This window comes from Triplophysa rosa, linkage group LG15 (assembly GCF_024868665.1).
Source record: "Triplophysa rosa linkage group LG15, Trosa_1v2, whole genome shotgun sequence".
NCBI lineage: Eukaryota > Metazoa > Chordata > Actinopteri > Cypriniformes > Nemacheilidae > Triplophysa > Triplophysa rosa.
In genome coordinates, this window is record NC_079904.1 from 7,160,952 (window position 1) to 7,174,882 (window position 13,931).

A 13,931-nucleotide genomic window follows, 5' to 3' on the forward strand; every position below is an offset into this window, starting at 1 on the left:
AAAGCCTTGCTCAAAATCCTATAACCATTACAAACATCAGTCTCATGACATGTTTTCTCCCTCAGGATGTTGTCTTTTTTGTTGAGTCACTCCCTTGTTTCATAAACATAAATCAAATGTTTCACAGAGACCAGGTTGTCATTTAACAAACCCGCCAAAAGCCCAAAGGGGCTTTCAGTGTTTTAATTAATATGTTAACACTTCACAAGTTAAGATTTGTTAACATTAGTTAATGCATTAACATGAACTAACAATGAGCAATATAGTTTTTCAGCACTTAATAATATTTGTTGTTAATGGTGGTTAATGCCGATACAGTTGTTTATATTAATTTATGCATTAACCAATATAAACAATTACAATGTTTGATTTTAAACATAATATTTGTAAATGTTAAAATTAACATGGACTAAGATCCTGTTATATAAATATAAATCCTGTTATATAAATATTGTTCATTGTTAGTTCATGTTAGCTAATGTATTAAAAAGTGTTCATTTAACAGAAGCTCAATGTAAAGAGTTGCCATTATTATAATAGAAAAGGTATATATACATTTTCCAAGTCTATTTCAATTCTTTTAAGAGGGAAATCATTTATAAAAGACACACAAGCATCTATCAGCAAGTTAAAAAGATATTATGTATATATAAAAAAATAATTTTGTATATTTTGTCTACTCTGGAATGTTGGCACCTTACACACACCCTACAGTTACCACAACTCATTGAGAACAATTAGACTATTTATCTGCTAAAAACTGTTACAGATTTGACAGAGTACTCTTTATCTTCAAAAGGCTACATGGAACATTTTTGAGGGATCAAACCAGATCATCTGGTTATTTTTCAGTTAAAAGTGTTTTCCATGATGAGAGGGGTGTTATCTGTAAACTTCCTGTAGCTGGAATCGCATCATACATCCACCCCCCTATTGGCACGCTTGTCCTCCGGATTCCTTTGTCAAGTTCTTCAGTTTTTTGTTTTGAACTTTACTAAGAGGAAGCGTGACAGAGAAGCGAGATGGATTCTCCTTCCTATACAGAACACTGTCCTTTATTGCTTCTTTGATGACCTAGACAAAAGTGTGATAGAGGATTTAAAACATGTAACTTGAGGAAAACAAAGCACATAATATCTGTGGCCAAGACAGTTCATGACCACAGATGTAAAGCTGCAAAACAAACAAAAAAAAGACTTTCAAAATGACCCAAGCTGTCATTTGATTTATCATCTTTTGGTCTACTCATCACCAGAGGTGGGTAGTAACGCGCCACATTTACTTCGTTACATTTACTTGAGTAACATTTTGGAAAATATGTACTTTTTAAGTCCAATTAAAAGTGTGTACTTTTACTCGTACTTGAGTAAATTTCTAATAGAAAATCTGTACTTTTATTTCGTTACATAACTTACATTGCGTGACGTTCCTTCGTTCCTTCATTTTAAAATATGCTTTTTAAAATGCGTTGTTTATTTCAAGGTTGTCGTCTCTTTTTACGGGCATTCCCGAGTGATCGATTCTTTTGAGTCGATTCTTTTGAAAGCATTAATTGAACAATGGGCAAAACCTCTTGAATAGGCTAATGAATCAGTTCAAATGATTTGTTCAGTTCGCAGCACGATCTGAATCATCTGAATCAGGATTACTCACTCCTTGTTGCGCGAAATTTAAGAACACAAAGAGCGTTGGATGAAGTGGATATTAATCTATATCTATACAATAAAAACTGCAAATGTGTCATATTATTTGCCAGCAATGATAAATGCCCGCCATATGCGCGCACCCGCGCGACCTGTTCGTCAGACACCGCAACATGCGCGTTACCTGTCAGACACAGAGACGTGGGCTTGCAGAAATATACATTTGAAGAACAGAAGGAAGAAAACGTGTTGATGGGCGTGTGGTTCACTGTTTGTTTACAAGTAAGAGCGTTTCACAACACACACGTGACACAACACGAGAAAACATGAGTTTTGTTCAAAAATGTGTATTTCATTTAAGAGAGCACTGCAGATGTTCTAGATCATCTTAGGAAATGCTCTGAGTTTAGTTCATGCTTTAGTTTGAAATGGTCTATTATTCTAAATAAGTTGTGTAAACTACATTGACATCAGGACTAGATGAAATTTACAGAAATGCTTGTCTCTTCTGTGTTTGTCTATTCTTTAGTCTCTCTAGTATATTGCAAAGATATCTGCTTATGATCATTAAAAATATTGATTAAAATGTAATATTCAAATATTGGCGTTAATATTAATTTTATGTAGTAGGCCTATATAATCAGATACAAAGTAACTAAGTAACTAGCTACTTGAGTAGTTTTTTCATTGCATACTTTTTTACTTTTACTCAAGTAATTTTTAAAATAGTGACTTTTATTTTTGCTTGAGTAACAATTTCTCTAGTTACTTGTACTTTTACTTGAGTAAAGATTTTGGCTACTCTACCCACCTCTGCTCATTACAAAGTTATTATACTTGGAAACTTAATGTGTCATTACTATGAAATGTTGAAAAGACGATTCTTCAAAAAAAATCCCCATAATGTAAAATATAAAAGCATACGGGTTTTGTAACAACACGGGATCCAAGTACTTGCAAAATACTGGGAGATGAGGGTAACTTATGTAAATAACATTCTTTCGAAATGAACACCTTTTGAGTAGAAAATTCGACAATATTGAACTGACCTCTATATTGTTAAGAGTGTTGAATTCCATAAGATTATGCAACTGGGTGAAGGCTTGGTTTGAATACTGGAAGTTGAATGTGGAATATGGCGTCTCTGGATCATCAAAAATATCAAAGTCTGCAAATTTTCTCTCTTCATCCGTCTCACGTGGAACTCCTTCAAAGCACACCACCATGTTAAACGCTAGTTTCTTAGAATTAAACACACATCTCTTTTGAAAGCACATAAACAGAATCAGCCATGAACAACACACCCACTTCATTCATTATATAAACAGAAATGTAAATCAACCAACTCATAAAAGCCTCAAACACAGACCTCCATATACACAAACAAATGTGCAAATCACAGCACAGTGTAAACAGGAAGTGAGATCTCAGATTGAGGAAAGTCTTTGACTTGTTCATACACAAACAAATGAACACACACCTGGAGCTTTGAACGTCCTGAAGTCGATATTGACCAAAACAAAATGGATGATGGTAGGGCAGTTCCTTTCTCCTTTTTTGGGCTTGAAGACGTAACACTCCTTCAGTCCTTCCCGGTCAAACACCCTAGGGTCGATCTTAGGAAACGGAAGCTTATTCATTCGTGCCCATTTCTCGGCCAGCAGGAGCTCCTACAATAGACAGATCATTTAAAAGCTTGTTTTCCATGCATGGGTATGATACATGTGTACACATTTGTGCATATGTGCGCATTCACCTTAAATGGAGGACTGGAGTCACTGGGTCGGGCTGAGAAGTCAAAGGAGATGATGAGGTCGACACCCCTTTGAGGTCTCAGGATCAAGGGAAAAGGGAGGTTGAAGGTCAAACCACTGTCCACCACGTGGATCTTCCTGCTTTTCACGTCTAACGGCTCATAGATGCGATCAAACTCAAACGGGTCTAAAAACATCCAAAATTTGAGCAAAATCGATAAAGTTTAGTGAATAAGTCAGCTACGCAAAATGGAAAAAGTGAACTCTGACCTGTCACAGCATCAACCTCTTCCTCTACAGGGCTAAGGGTCTCAGTGAAAGAGGAAAGTGGCATGTCGTTGTTGAGGTTTAAGCCGAGCATGAAGTTGTGAACTTTCCCCGCTCTTCCCTCTCGCGTTTTGAATAGAACCGAGTCGCTAAAGAAAGAGCTCACCATGCGCTGCATCCAGCTGGACTGATAATCATCATCTGCAGGAAAAGTTTAGGACATTTCGGACGTTTTCATTCACATCTAGAGTAGATTATGTAAAATCTCACCTTTGTGAGAGTCTTCATCATTGTCTAGACAGTCCTCTCCTAGGATGTGTTCTGGTTTGATCTGCTCTGTAAAACAAGAAAAAACTACATTTTTAAGAAAATTTATAACAGAAAACACAAACTGGTGTTAGGTTAAGTTTTAGGGTAGCATAAAAAGTCTACTACAATAGAAGTCCTTTATATTGTACGGTATACAGTATATGGCCAGGATACAAGTACACACTTAAGCACTAAGGGTACATTTATCTGCAACATACTATCACTTTATCAGTATCTGAATGCTAATACATATTAATAGTGCTGTATAAGTAGGCTCAATCTTACCCAGTTCTTCCTCCATGGTGCTTCCTTTTGTCACATCATTCATTCCCAGAACTCTGTTGAAGAGGATTGAGAAGGCACTGCCCCACACACCTGTCCAACATATACAAACATACTGGATGAGATTCTGCATCCCATGATCCCCTGGTCATATCTTAAAATCGCACCAAATGACAACAAAAAACATTTTTGAAACTGTACTTAATTTAGACAACAATAAAAACAGAGCTAAAAGTCTCTACTGCCCTCTCAATAATAAAGACGAAATAAGCCCAAAATAGATGACTTAAAAATAGAGGTAAAACTAAACTTCAGTTCTTTCAAAACATATCTTTGTTTTGTATTGCATTGTATTTTTTGAAGAACATTTCTCAACTGTTTTTGAGATTCCTTGAGATCTATTGCGAAAGTGACGCACCTTAAGAGCAGGTGAAATCTGAAACACTAGTAAACAAATACCTTGTCAGATATTTACATCATTGTATATGGTTTTAAAAATAAACAGTTAATCTACTGTGAAACTTTATCTTGGGATCCACCCTGTGAGGAATTTTCCTTTACGCTCAAGGCAACAGGTTCTGTCCTATCCTGAAGTGTGAGTGTGTGCCATTGAATCACAATGCAACTACAATAGCTTGACTTTATTAACCCACACCCTGAATCGGACATTTAACCCTTACAGTGACAATCCCAACAACATACAGTACCGTTTCCATGACAACACACATTACTGTGTTCACATGCTTCTCTACTTACTCCATTTACACTGCAACTTACAGTGCATTTGTTTTCTATCATTAACAAAGACCCCTCACCCATCAGAAAGTGAAGAGGGTTCTCTTCGTACTTCTTCACCACATTCCCCCTGAAAAACTTGCATCCAAACAGGTCAGGAGTCATAAAGGTTCCATACTTAGCCATTCCGATTTCATATGGACTGAACTCCACCCAATCTGTTAAATAAAACACATCAATCAAAACCACAACAGAAATGTATCCACAACTAACGAAAGTCTACAAAACATGTCCATGACAACAAATAAGCAGCAATAATTACAATAAAGATCACTGCTTTATCATTAATAAACACGAAGCATATCGTCGGAAACCAGAGTACTGCATGTTCCACGAGGCACAATGAGGATGAATCACATATTTCGAGGTGGTGGCACAAACGATTTAGATTTCTGCTTTTAAAAAACCATACAAATAGATGTCAAGTATTAATTACATTTCTATTACAAAGGTCAACTCCACAATATGGACTCCACAAAATTGAGGACAGAGGTTAGAAAAGCCGACCCGTGGGTGTTGACAAGATGATTAATGACAGCCGGAGATATATACAGTCGTATTTAGTCTATTGTTGAGGTAGGAGCGGCTCTTGTGCCAACCACATGGCACGTCATTCATGTTACATCAGCTCATTTATACAAATTTTCTTCTGCCATCAAGACAAAAAAATCTTCACGCATGCACAAGAATTTGTAAGAGCGAGTCAAATTTAAAAGGTGAATTTTTTCTTTCAGGTCAATAGTGAATTCATCACTTCTTGACTAGAACCTCAGTCATTTGACGGTCTGCTTCTCCTTCACAGAACAATGAATTCAACTGACGTCATGTTTTTATACCAGCTGTTGCAAATTGACAATAGAATTACAGGTATGTCTGTGAGCCCTGTATACAATTACACACTGACAGATAGACTTTGACAGCAAGCGTGCAACTTCCAGAACAATGCAAATCCTCTTTGAACTAAAAAAAGACATATTACTATGCATGCTTTCACTAATCTGCTGACGTAACCGGGTTCTCCCCTTGCAGTTCAACAGGTCAGACTACTATAAACAGCATCCCTCTGCATTCATATACTGAATACAATGATGGGCTGTTTAGTGCATGTATTGATGGGGGTAATGGCTAATTTAGTTGGATTTTACAGAGACCGAATAAGTGATAACTTCCTACCTGAGTTTGCAATATTGCATGTTTATGTTATTGTAATCACAGAAATTCAGACTCAAATATTATCTCGTCACTGTCGGGCAGAAACCTCGTATCTCCATATATACAGTATATATTTTTTATCTTTACTATTGATCACCCATCATGTTTGTCTGTGGGTTTTGCAAAAAAGTCAACTAGTAAAAACTTTTAAAAGCAGCTAGTAAACACAGTGACTATTTAAAATAATTTTAATTTCCTGAAAAGTAGTGTTTTTGAGATACAAGGTTTCCGCCGGCAAGTGACACTATGCAAGTTTGCTTTACTATACTATCAAGGACATCCTATAGACTTTTCTTTTGTTTTTAAACGTGGATAATAATTTGATTCTCCTATGCCCTAACCCTCATTCAACATATGATTTGGCTGATTGATAAGATTTGTTTAATAGTGATGACTATTCACATACACAGACATTATACTATGCAATAAATACGTAAGAGAAAATATGATTAAAAGAGTAGAAATATAAACACAGACCTGCAAACTTAAGCTCAGACACATCTGGTTTAACATGCAGGCAAGTGAACAAGGGAAGAGGAGCCTGCGCTTCATTTATCTTCTCTTGCAAATCACTCAACTTGGTGTCCATCCTCTGTGGAGAGAGACGTCATCACTTTTAAACATCTGACAAAAATGGACAAATGTAAGAAGATAAAAGCATCTGCCAGAAGCACAAATTAAATATACAGTAAATGTAAAACACCCACAGAAGGAATAAGCGTCTCGCCGATCAACATCCCGAAGATATCTGTGAAGGTAACAGGCTGCCCCGCGGCCTTCTTGCTCCACAGGGCATGGACGTAGTTAGTGATGTGGTTGGGAAGAAGTAGTTTAAGAGGGTTACTGCTGACACGATTCATCAGCTCAGGGTTGATCTGGTCAGGGCCCGTTACGGGGAACTCTGGGTGGGAGTACAGAGAAGACAAGTACCTGTGAGACACAGAACGAGAAATGCAAGTTTGCACTGGGAGGCTTTTGATATGCAAAGAAAACATATTTTTCTATATATTAAAGGAACAGTTCATTCTGTCATCATTTACTCACCCTCAAGTTGTTCCAAATGTGTATAAAGTTCTTGGCCACCATTGACTAAGAAAATTTGCTTTATAAATTTCTTTGTTCTGTTGAAAAATTAAAACAGAACAACTTTTCCTACTATGGTAGCCAATGGTGGAACAAAGAAATTTATACAGATTTGGAACAACTCGAGGTTGAGTAATTGACATAATTTTCATTTTTGGGTGAACTATCCATTTAAATAATTTAATATAGATATATACAGTATATATAATACATTGGTAATACAGTACATTACACTATACTGAATAATACATAAAACTGCTGACAAATGGAAATGTATTATTTAATTTGTTGCATTATATTTTATATAGTATATTCCCATATTTCTGCCTGGTAAAGGGTAAAATCTCCTCATACCAGGTGGATCCAGAAAGGCCAGCAGTATATGTTACACAGTCCAGAACTTCAGATTCGTACAAAGCCTTCATTACTCCCGAGAATCCAACCATCGCCCTGAAACCTCCTCCTGACCCCAGGACAGCTATCACTGGAACCTTCACAAGAGACATACAGTGAGGGAAATAAGTATTTGATCCCCTGCTGATTTTGTAAGTTTGCCTACTTACAAACAAATGAAGGGTCTATAATTTTTATGGTGGGTTTATTTTAACTGATAAACACAGAATATTAAAAAAAATCAGGGGAAAAAAATGTTATATAAAGGTTATAAATTGATTTGCATTTCAGTCGGTGAAATAAGTATTTGATCCCCAAGCAAAACATAACTTTGTACTTTGTGGAGAAACCCTTGTTGGCAAGCACAGAGGTCAGACATTTCTGATAGTTGGTCACCAGGTTTGCACATGTGTCCGGATACATTTAGTCCACTCCTCTGTCAATCTTTAAGGTTTCTTGGCTGTCGCTCAGCAAATTGGAGTTTTAGCCTCCTTCACAGAGGTTCTATAGGACTAGGGTCTAGAGACTGGCTAGGACATTTAATGTGCTTCTCCTTAAGCCACTATTTGGTTGTCTTGGCAATATGTTTTGCGTCTTTGTCATGTTAAAGGCTCATCCATGACCCATCTTCAGTGACCTAGTTAAGGGGAGGAGGTTCTCGTCCAAGATTTTACGGTACATGGGCCCGTCCCTCAGCCCCTCAATGCGGTGAAGTCATCCTGTATACCTGTAGCAGAGAAAAAGCCCTAAAGCAGAATGTTTCCAACACTGTGCTTCTCTGTAGACATGATGTTCTTGGGCTCATAGTCAGCATTTCTCTCCCTCCAAACACAGGAGTCCATTTTGGTCTCACAGCAGTGCCAGCACTTTCGCCAAAGCCTTTTCTGAATCATTTTGATGTTCATTGTCAAACTTAAGACGAGCCAGGCGGGCCTTCTTGGGCAGGAGGACCTTGCGGGTGCTTCAGGATTTCAGTCTACTGTGGCATAGCGTGTTACCAATGTGTTACCAATGTTTTGCTTGCTAACTGTGTTCCCAACTGTCTTGAAATCATTAACAGGCTTCTTCCGTGTAGTTCTGGGCTGATCTTTAACATTTCTCATGATCATCTTTACCCCATTGGGGAAATATTGCAGGGAGCTCCAGAACAAGGGCATTTGATAGTTATTTTGTATATCTTCTATTTCCAAATAATCACACCAACAGTTGTCTCCTTCTCACCAAGCTTCTGTCTGTAGCCTATTCAAGGTTTGTGCAGGTCTCCAATCTTGTCGCTGACATCCTTTAAAACCTATTTGGTCTGGACCATGGTGTTGGAGAGGTTGAACTGGAAGATACAGATTCTGTTGGCAGGCATCTTTTATATACATAACAAGCTGATTTAGGAGTACTTTCTTAAAGTGACAGGACTAATCTGTGGTCCATATAGGCACATAACCAATCTGTGGAGCCAGAATTCTTGCTATTTGCTAGGGGATCAAATACTTATTTCACTGACTGAAATGCAAATCAATTTATAACCTTTATATAACATTTTTTTCCCCTGATTTTTTTTAATATTCTGTGTCTATCAGTTAAAATAAACCCACCATAAAAATTATAGACCCTTCATTTGTTTGTAAGTAGGCAAACTTACAAAATCAGCAGGGGATCAAATACTTATTTCCCTCACTGTATACACAATAAAGCCCAAAAAATCTCTGCATTCATTGCATGAGATTTACTGAACAAGAACTACAAACAGTGTGCTGCTTGAACAACGTGGACAATCAAACCTTTTGGATTTCAATCTCTTACCATAATCGAATTAATGACTTTGTGACTAAGCGCATCGTTTTTGATTTACAGTTTGTGTACAAAAGCAGTTCAGCCCTTATGCCATTTCCTGCATTTTACTCTTTGAGACCTCCAGCGCAGACGGAGTATGTTTTTCTTTCTTACAATTTTATGCTTACAAATCCTTCTAGTAATAACACACCAGGCCTGTGTTGTGTGTTCTCACACGTCTCGGCTAACACTTCCTCCTCACAGTTGAATTTCAGCCATTTCACATGTTGGCTGACCCAAGACTTAACCAGCAAAGGCCGAAGAAATACACAACATAAAAGAGGAATTTGAAAACAATAGCGTCAGACAACAAACAAGGGAACTGAACCTTAAGACATTGTCTGTTATCAAAGCAGTAAATAAGAACTGTTATAGGAAAGTGTTTGGTATATTCCGTAACGTCTGGGTCATCACATGTGTCATGTGGCCATTTATCTTGTGAATTACATAATGACTAGAGCAATGTATAAATCTAAGCTGGTCCAGGAAGTCTGCGTCAATGGTATTAGTGAGCTGCACTTTTTTTATTTGTGTCATGGAATGTCTTGCCTTTCTGTTGCTTTATATTTAGGTCTTTAACTTTTCATGAGTCATCCCAGAAAATACAGTACTGTGTAGCCCTGGCCTTTGGTTCATAATTTATTTCGTAGACAAATTATATGACGTGTCGTGTGTATATACAGTGTGCCGTGTGTCCATTATTTCCATTATATTCCATTATTGGTGTTCTTAAAGGTCCAATGTGTTATTTTCTGGAGGATCTATTGACAGAAATACAATATAACAAACAGAATTATGTCTTTAGAGGTGTATAAAGACCTTACAAAATGAAGTGTTTTTATTACCATAGAATGAGCTATTTCTATCTAAATACTGTACTTCACGGGTCCCCCTGCATGGAATTCGCCAGGTTGTTTCTACAATAGCCCTAAACGGACAAACTGCTCTACAGAGCGTTTTCATAAATACGTTATCTCCTTCGGCAAAGTAGCATAAACATGACGACATCTTAGTTCTGTGTCAGCCAGTGCTTCAAAAAGGAGGGGTGGAGTGAGCCATTGGTTGCAATTCACAACCTCACCACTAGATGCCACTAAATTTCATACACTGGACCTTTAATAGATCCACCAAACAGCATTTTTTGCTAAATCTAACAGAGGACAACCAACTAAATACACAGTTACACACATAGAAATATATGGGGAAAAACATTTCAAGAAGTTTTATAGCTCAAGCCTAGTGGTGCTTATCTGAATGTCTGACAGCAGTTTAGAAGCAGTGAAAGAATGGGTGGTACCTCATGGGGAGAGGATGGGAGAAAGGAAGGTTTCTCCATGTGTAGCAATTTCTTGATGCCGAGCATGACTCTGTCACGGCGGAGTTGTCTGTATAGTTTTTCTTTCTTGCACAGATCCAGATTGAATCGAAGGTCCATTGCTGAGCTACAAAATATCAGACAATGAGTTTACAAAACATTATTCTCCCCAATTGCACAATAGATAAGAGATCTGAGATCTTCGATAAATTGTGCAAGGAGCTCTCTTTAGTATTTGAAAATATCACAATGTGGTATATAAATTGAGAACAGGTGTAGATACTCCTCCAAAGACAGCTGACAGTACACATTGGTCATCTGTGAAAAACAGAACGTGTTTAAACCCTGAAAACATAATGCAGATCATGCAAAACGAATTCAAAGAAGAAAGAAACAAACATACTTTTCCTATATGGAATGACACCTGTTCTGTTTGTCCAACCTTGAGTTTAGAGATGGCATATGAGACTGTCCCCAGCATTTCATCCACCACATAGTTTGCATCCATTAATGTCAGCTAGAAACAAAGAACAGCAGCCATGCCATTGACTGTACGTATGCTTTAAACAAACAGTATTCCAAAAGACACAGATCACAGATCAAACAGCACAGGTCTAAACATTATAAACACGGATGTGAACATGCACTCAGAAAATGTGTATTTTTGTTCAATGTTAATACACGTTTTACATTAGTTTATAATCCCAAAATATAGGTTCTGATTGTGTGTGAGGGTCTGTTCGGGGACAAATTAGTTACAATTTACCTCCAAGACATTTTCTTGGTTTGGGTCCAGGATGAATTCAAAGGTCTCATTCCATTCTGGATTGATGTCATTGTCTATATGTCTTGTCTTCTTCCTGCTTTCAGGAGATGTGGGGATGAACAATTCCACATATGGATCCGGAGTGTCCACTACAAGCACATTTAGTGACATTCATGATTTATTTTGTGGGACGCATGCATCAAATCTCATCCTTTAATCTTATGAGGTTAGTGGCTTGCGACTGATGATCCTGTAGAAATGCACGACACTCTATGTCTTGTGACGGTTGTAGCCAAGTTCCCCTATTTTCTCAGTATGAAAAGAAGTATGACCCAATCTTTACTTACACAGATCTCCGAGGGGTCCTTTGGTTACATTTTCAGCTCTTAACACTTTTACTTTGAATTTATGTGAGATTTGCTGTTCGACCTGAGAAAAAAACAGAACATTTACAGTACATTTACTTTACATCACTGTTTCCATTAATGCTACTGACACAACTGAGAGAAAAATGAAAAATAAAATAAAAAGGCAGACTTTTATGAACGTATACATACTTATGGACTAGATCTTGCTTTAATAACATTTATAAATTACAATTGTACACTGATCTAGATTAAGGAAGAAGGGAAGTTGCAATATGTGTTAAAGCCAATGAGCAGTGCCGTGGTGGGTTGGTGTGTAGCATGTTTGTCCAACAGACGCCTACTGTAAGTAAAAAGAGTTTATCCAAAAAGCTGTACATAGAAACATTTATTTTTACTAGTTTGATTTTATTACATCTACACTGCTAGATGTTCCCAAAAAGTACAATGTTCAAGGACCAAAAAAAAAAACGTTTCCAGAAATCTTTATCCGCCTCCAATGTGGACTCTTGAAAGGCACTCTCCAGTGTCTCTTGTCTACTTACAAAGATATGATGATCTGTGAGTGACATGGTGGCTTAACTGCAAAACTAGACCAAACTGGCAGGACGTCTTCGAAGAACTTTGTCCTGGTGCTTCTGGACATCTAAATTCAAATAAATAAGCAAAAATCATTCTTATCATATGTAATTCAGTTGACAGTGTATACCAATATCGGACATGGATTAAAGGCTTTTCATGCAGACAGACAAAAATCAAGATAAGTGTAAAGTGGAAGTGTGGAAAAGGATGAAAAAAGTCTCACTTCCATTGTTTAGACTGCATTATGACAATTAAAATGCCCTGAATAGCAAAGAATTCCACCTCAGCACTTTCTGAAACTCCTTGTCACAGTTTTTGTCTTTTTACTTCAAGTAGCCTAAAGAACTTTAAGTTTTAAACTTAAACGTTTTTATTTACAGTAGAATAAGTAAAATGCGTTCGCTATACACGAGGAATGGACATGGTCACGAAGACACGAGCGCAGGGCCAACACAACACACATCAAGTAACGTTAACCGTATCAGAAACACCCCCCAACCCCTGCTAAGACTAAATGCACGAAACGGTCTTATAGTGAGAGATATAGTTCACATTTTCAGATAAAGACTATTTACTTGAACTTTATTGGTTTTATTACGTTCTATTACAATTACGTTCTATTATGTTTTGTAGTATTTTCAAACTCTTTCAAATGCACAGTGTATTTAACACGACAATGAATTAAACCCTAATAAAGACAACAACCGTTCAAAATAGTTATCAACACTTTGACCAAGATGAAATTGTTTCCTTCATTTTGTATCATTTAATATTACCCTCATGTCATTCAACACTAACGTCAAAGAACGTTAACCCATTGGCCACCCACCATTCAATATGGACACAAACCACTAAGACGTTTTATGAAATATCTTCTTTCACATACAGGTTTTGAACGAAACAAGGGTGAATAAATCATAAATGTTTGTTTTAAACAACCCCTTAAACAACTGAAATATGGAAAATCATTTTGCAATCCAAATCGCTATGCAATCGCCCCTACTGTCCGCAGATGAGAGTTTCCACCGCTATGTCATGCCGTTACTTAATGTTATATGAACAACAACTTACCTGCCGTGAACAATTTACTATCTGTGTAACCAACTTTGCAGCAGCCTATGTCTTATTCTGGGCTGAAGTGCACACCAAGTCTATAATCCGGTAAAAATATAAATAGTTGTATTTCCTCGCGCGCTTCAGTCGGACCATCATTTTGAGAAGGGGAGGAGGTGCTAAACGGCTTCCTAATATTGAAAAACTCTCACGCATTTCGCTTCCTCTGTACATTTCTGTTATTTTTGCTGTAAAATGATATTATATATTTTACTCGGGTGTTGT

The 13,931-nt window shown here is 37.2% G+C and overlaps 1 protein-coding gene across 1 annotated transcript; it reads right to left on the reverse strand.

Moving 5' to 3' along the window:
• Window positions 1-135: 135 nt before the first annotated feature.
• Window positions 136-13,839, reverse strand: pla2g4ab (phospholipase A2, group IVAb (cytosolic, calcium-dependent)). Its single transcript, XM_057353751.1, has 18 exons — window positions 13,665-13,839; window positions 12,557-12,657; window positions 11,994-12,075; window positions 11,647-11,795; window positions 11,284-11,397; window positions 11,164-11,198; window positions 10,863-11,007; window positions 7,700-7,836; window positions 6,970-7,192; window positions 6,740-6,854; window positions 5,071-5,208; window positions 4,259-4,348; window positions 3,935-4,000; window positions 3,668-3,865; window positions 3,400-3,584; window positions 3,124-3,313; window positions 2,693-2,850; window positions 136-1,074 (listed from the first exon to the last, which is right to left on the reverse strand). Exons 2-18 carry the CDS (start codon window positions 12,581-12,583, stop codon window positions 931-933), a joined length of 2,196 nt encoding a protein of 731 aa, XP_057209734.1. The 5' UTR covers window positions 12,584-12,657; window positions 13,665-13,839; the 3' UTR covers window positions 136-930.
• Window positions 13,840-13,931: the final 92 nt, after the last annotated feature.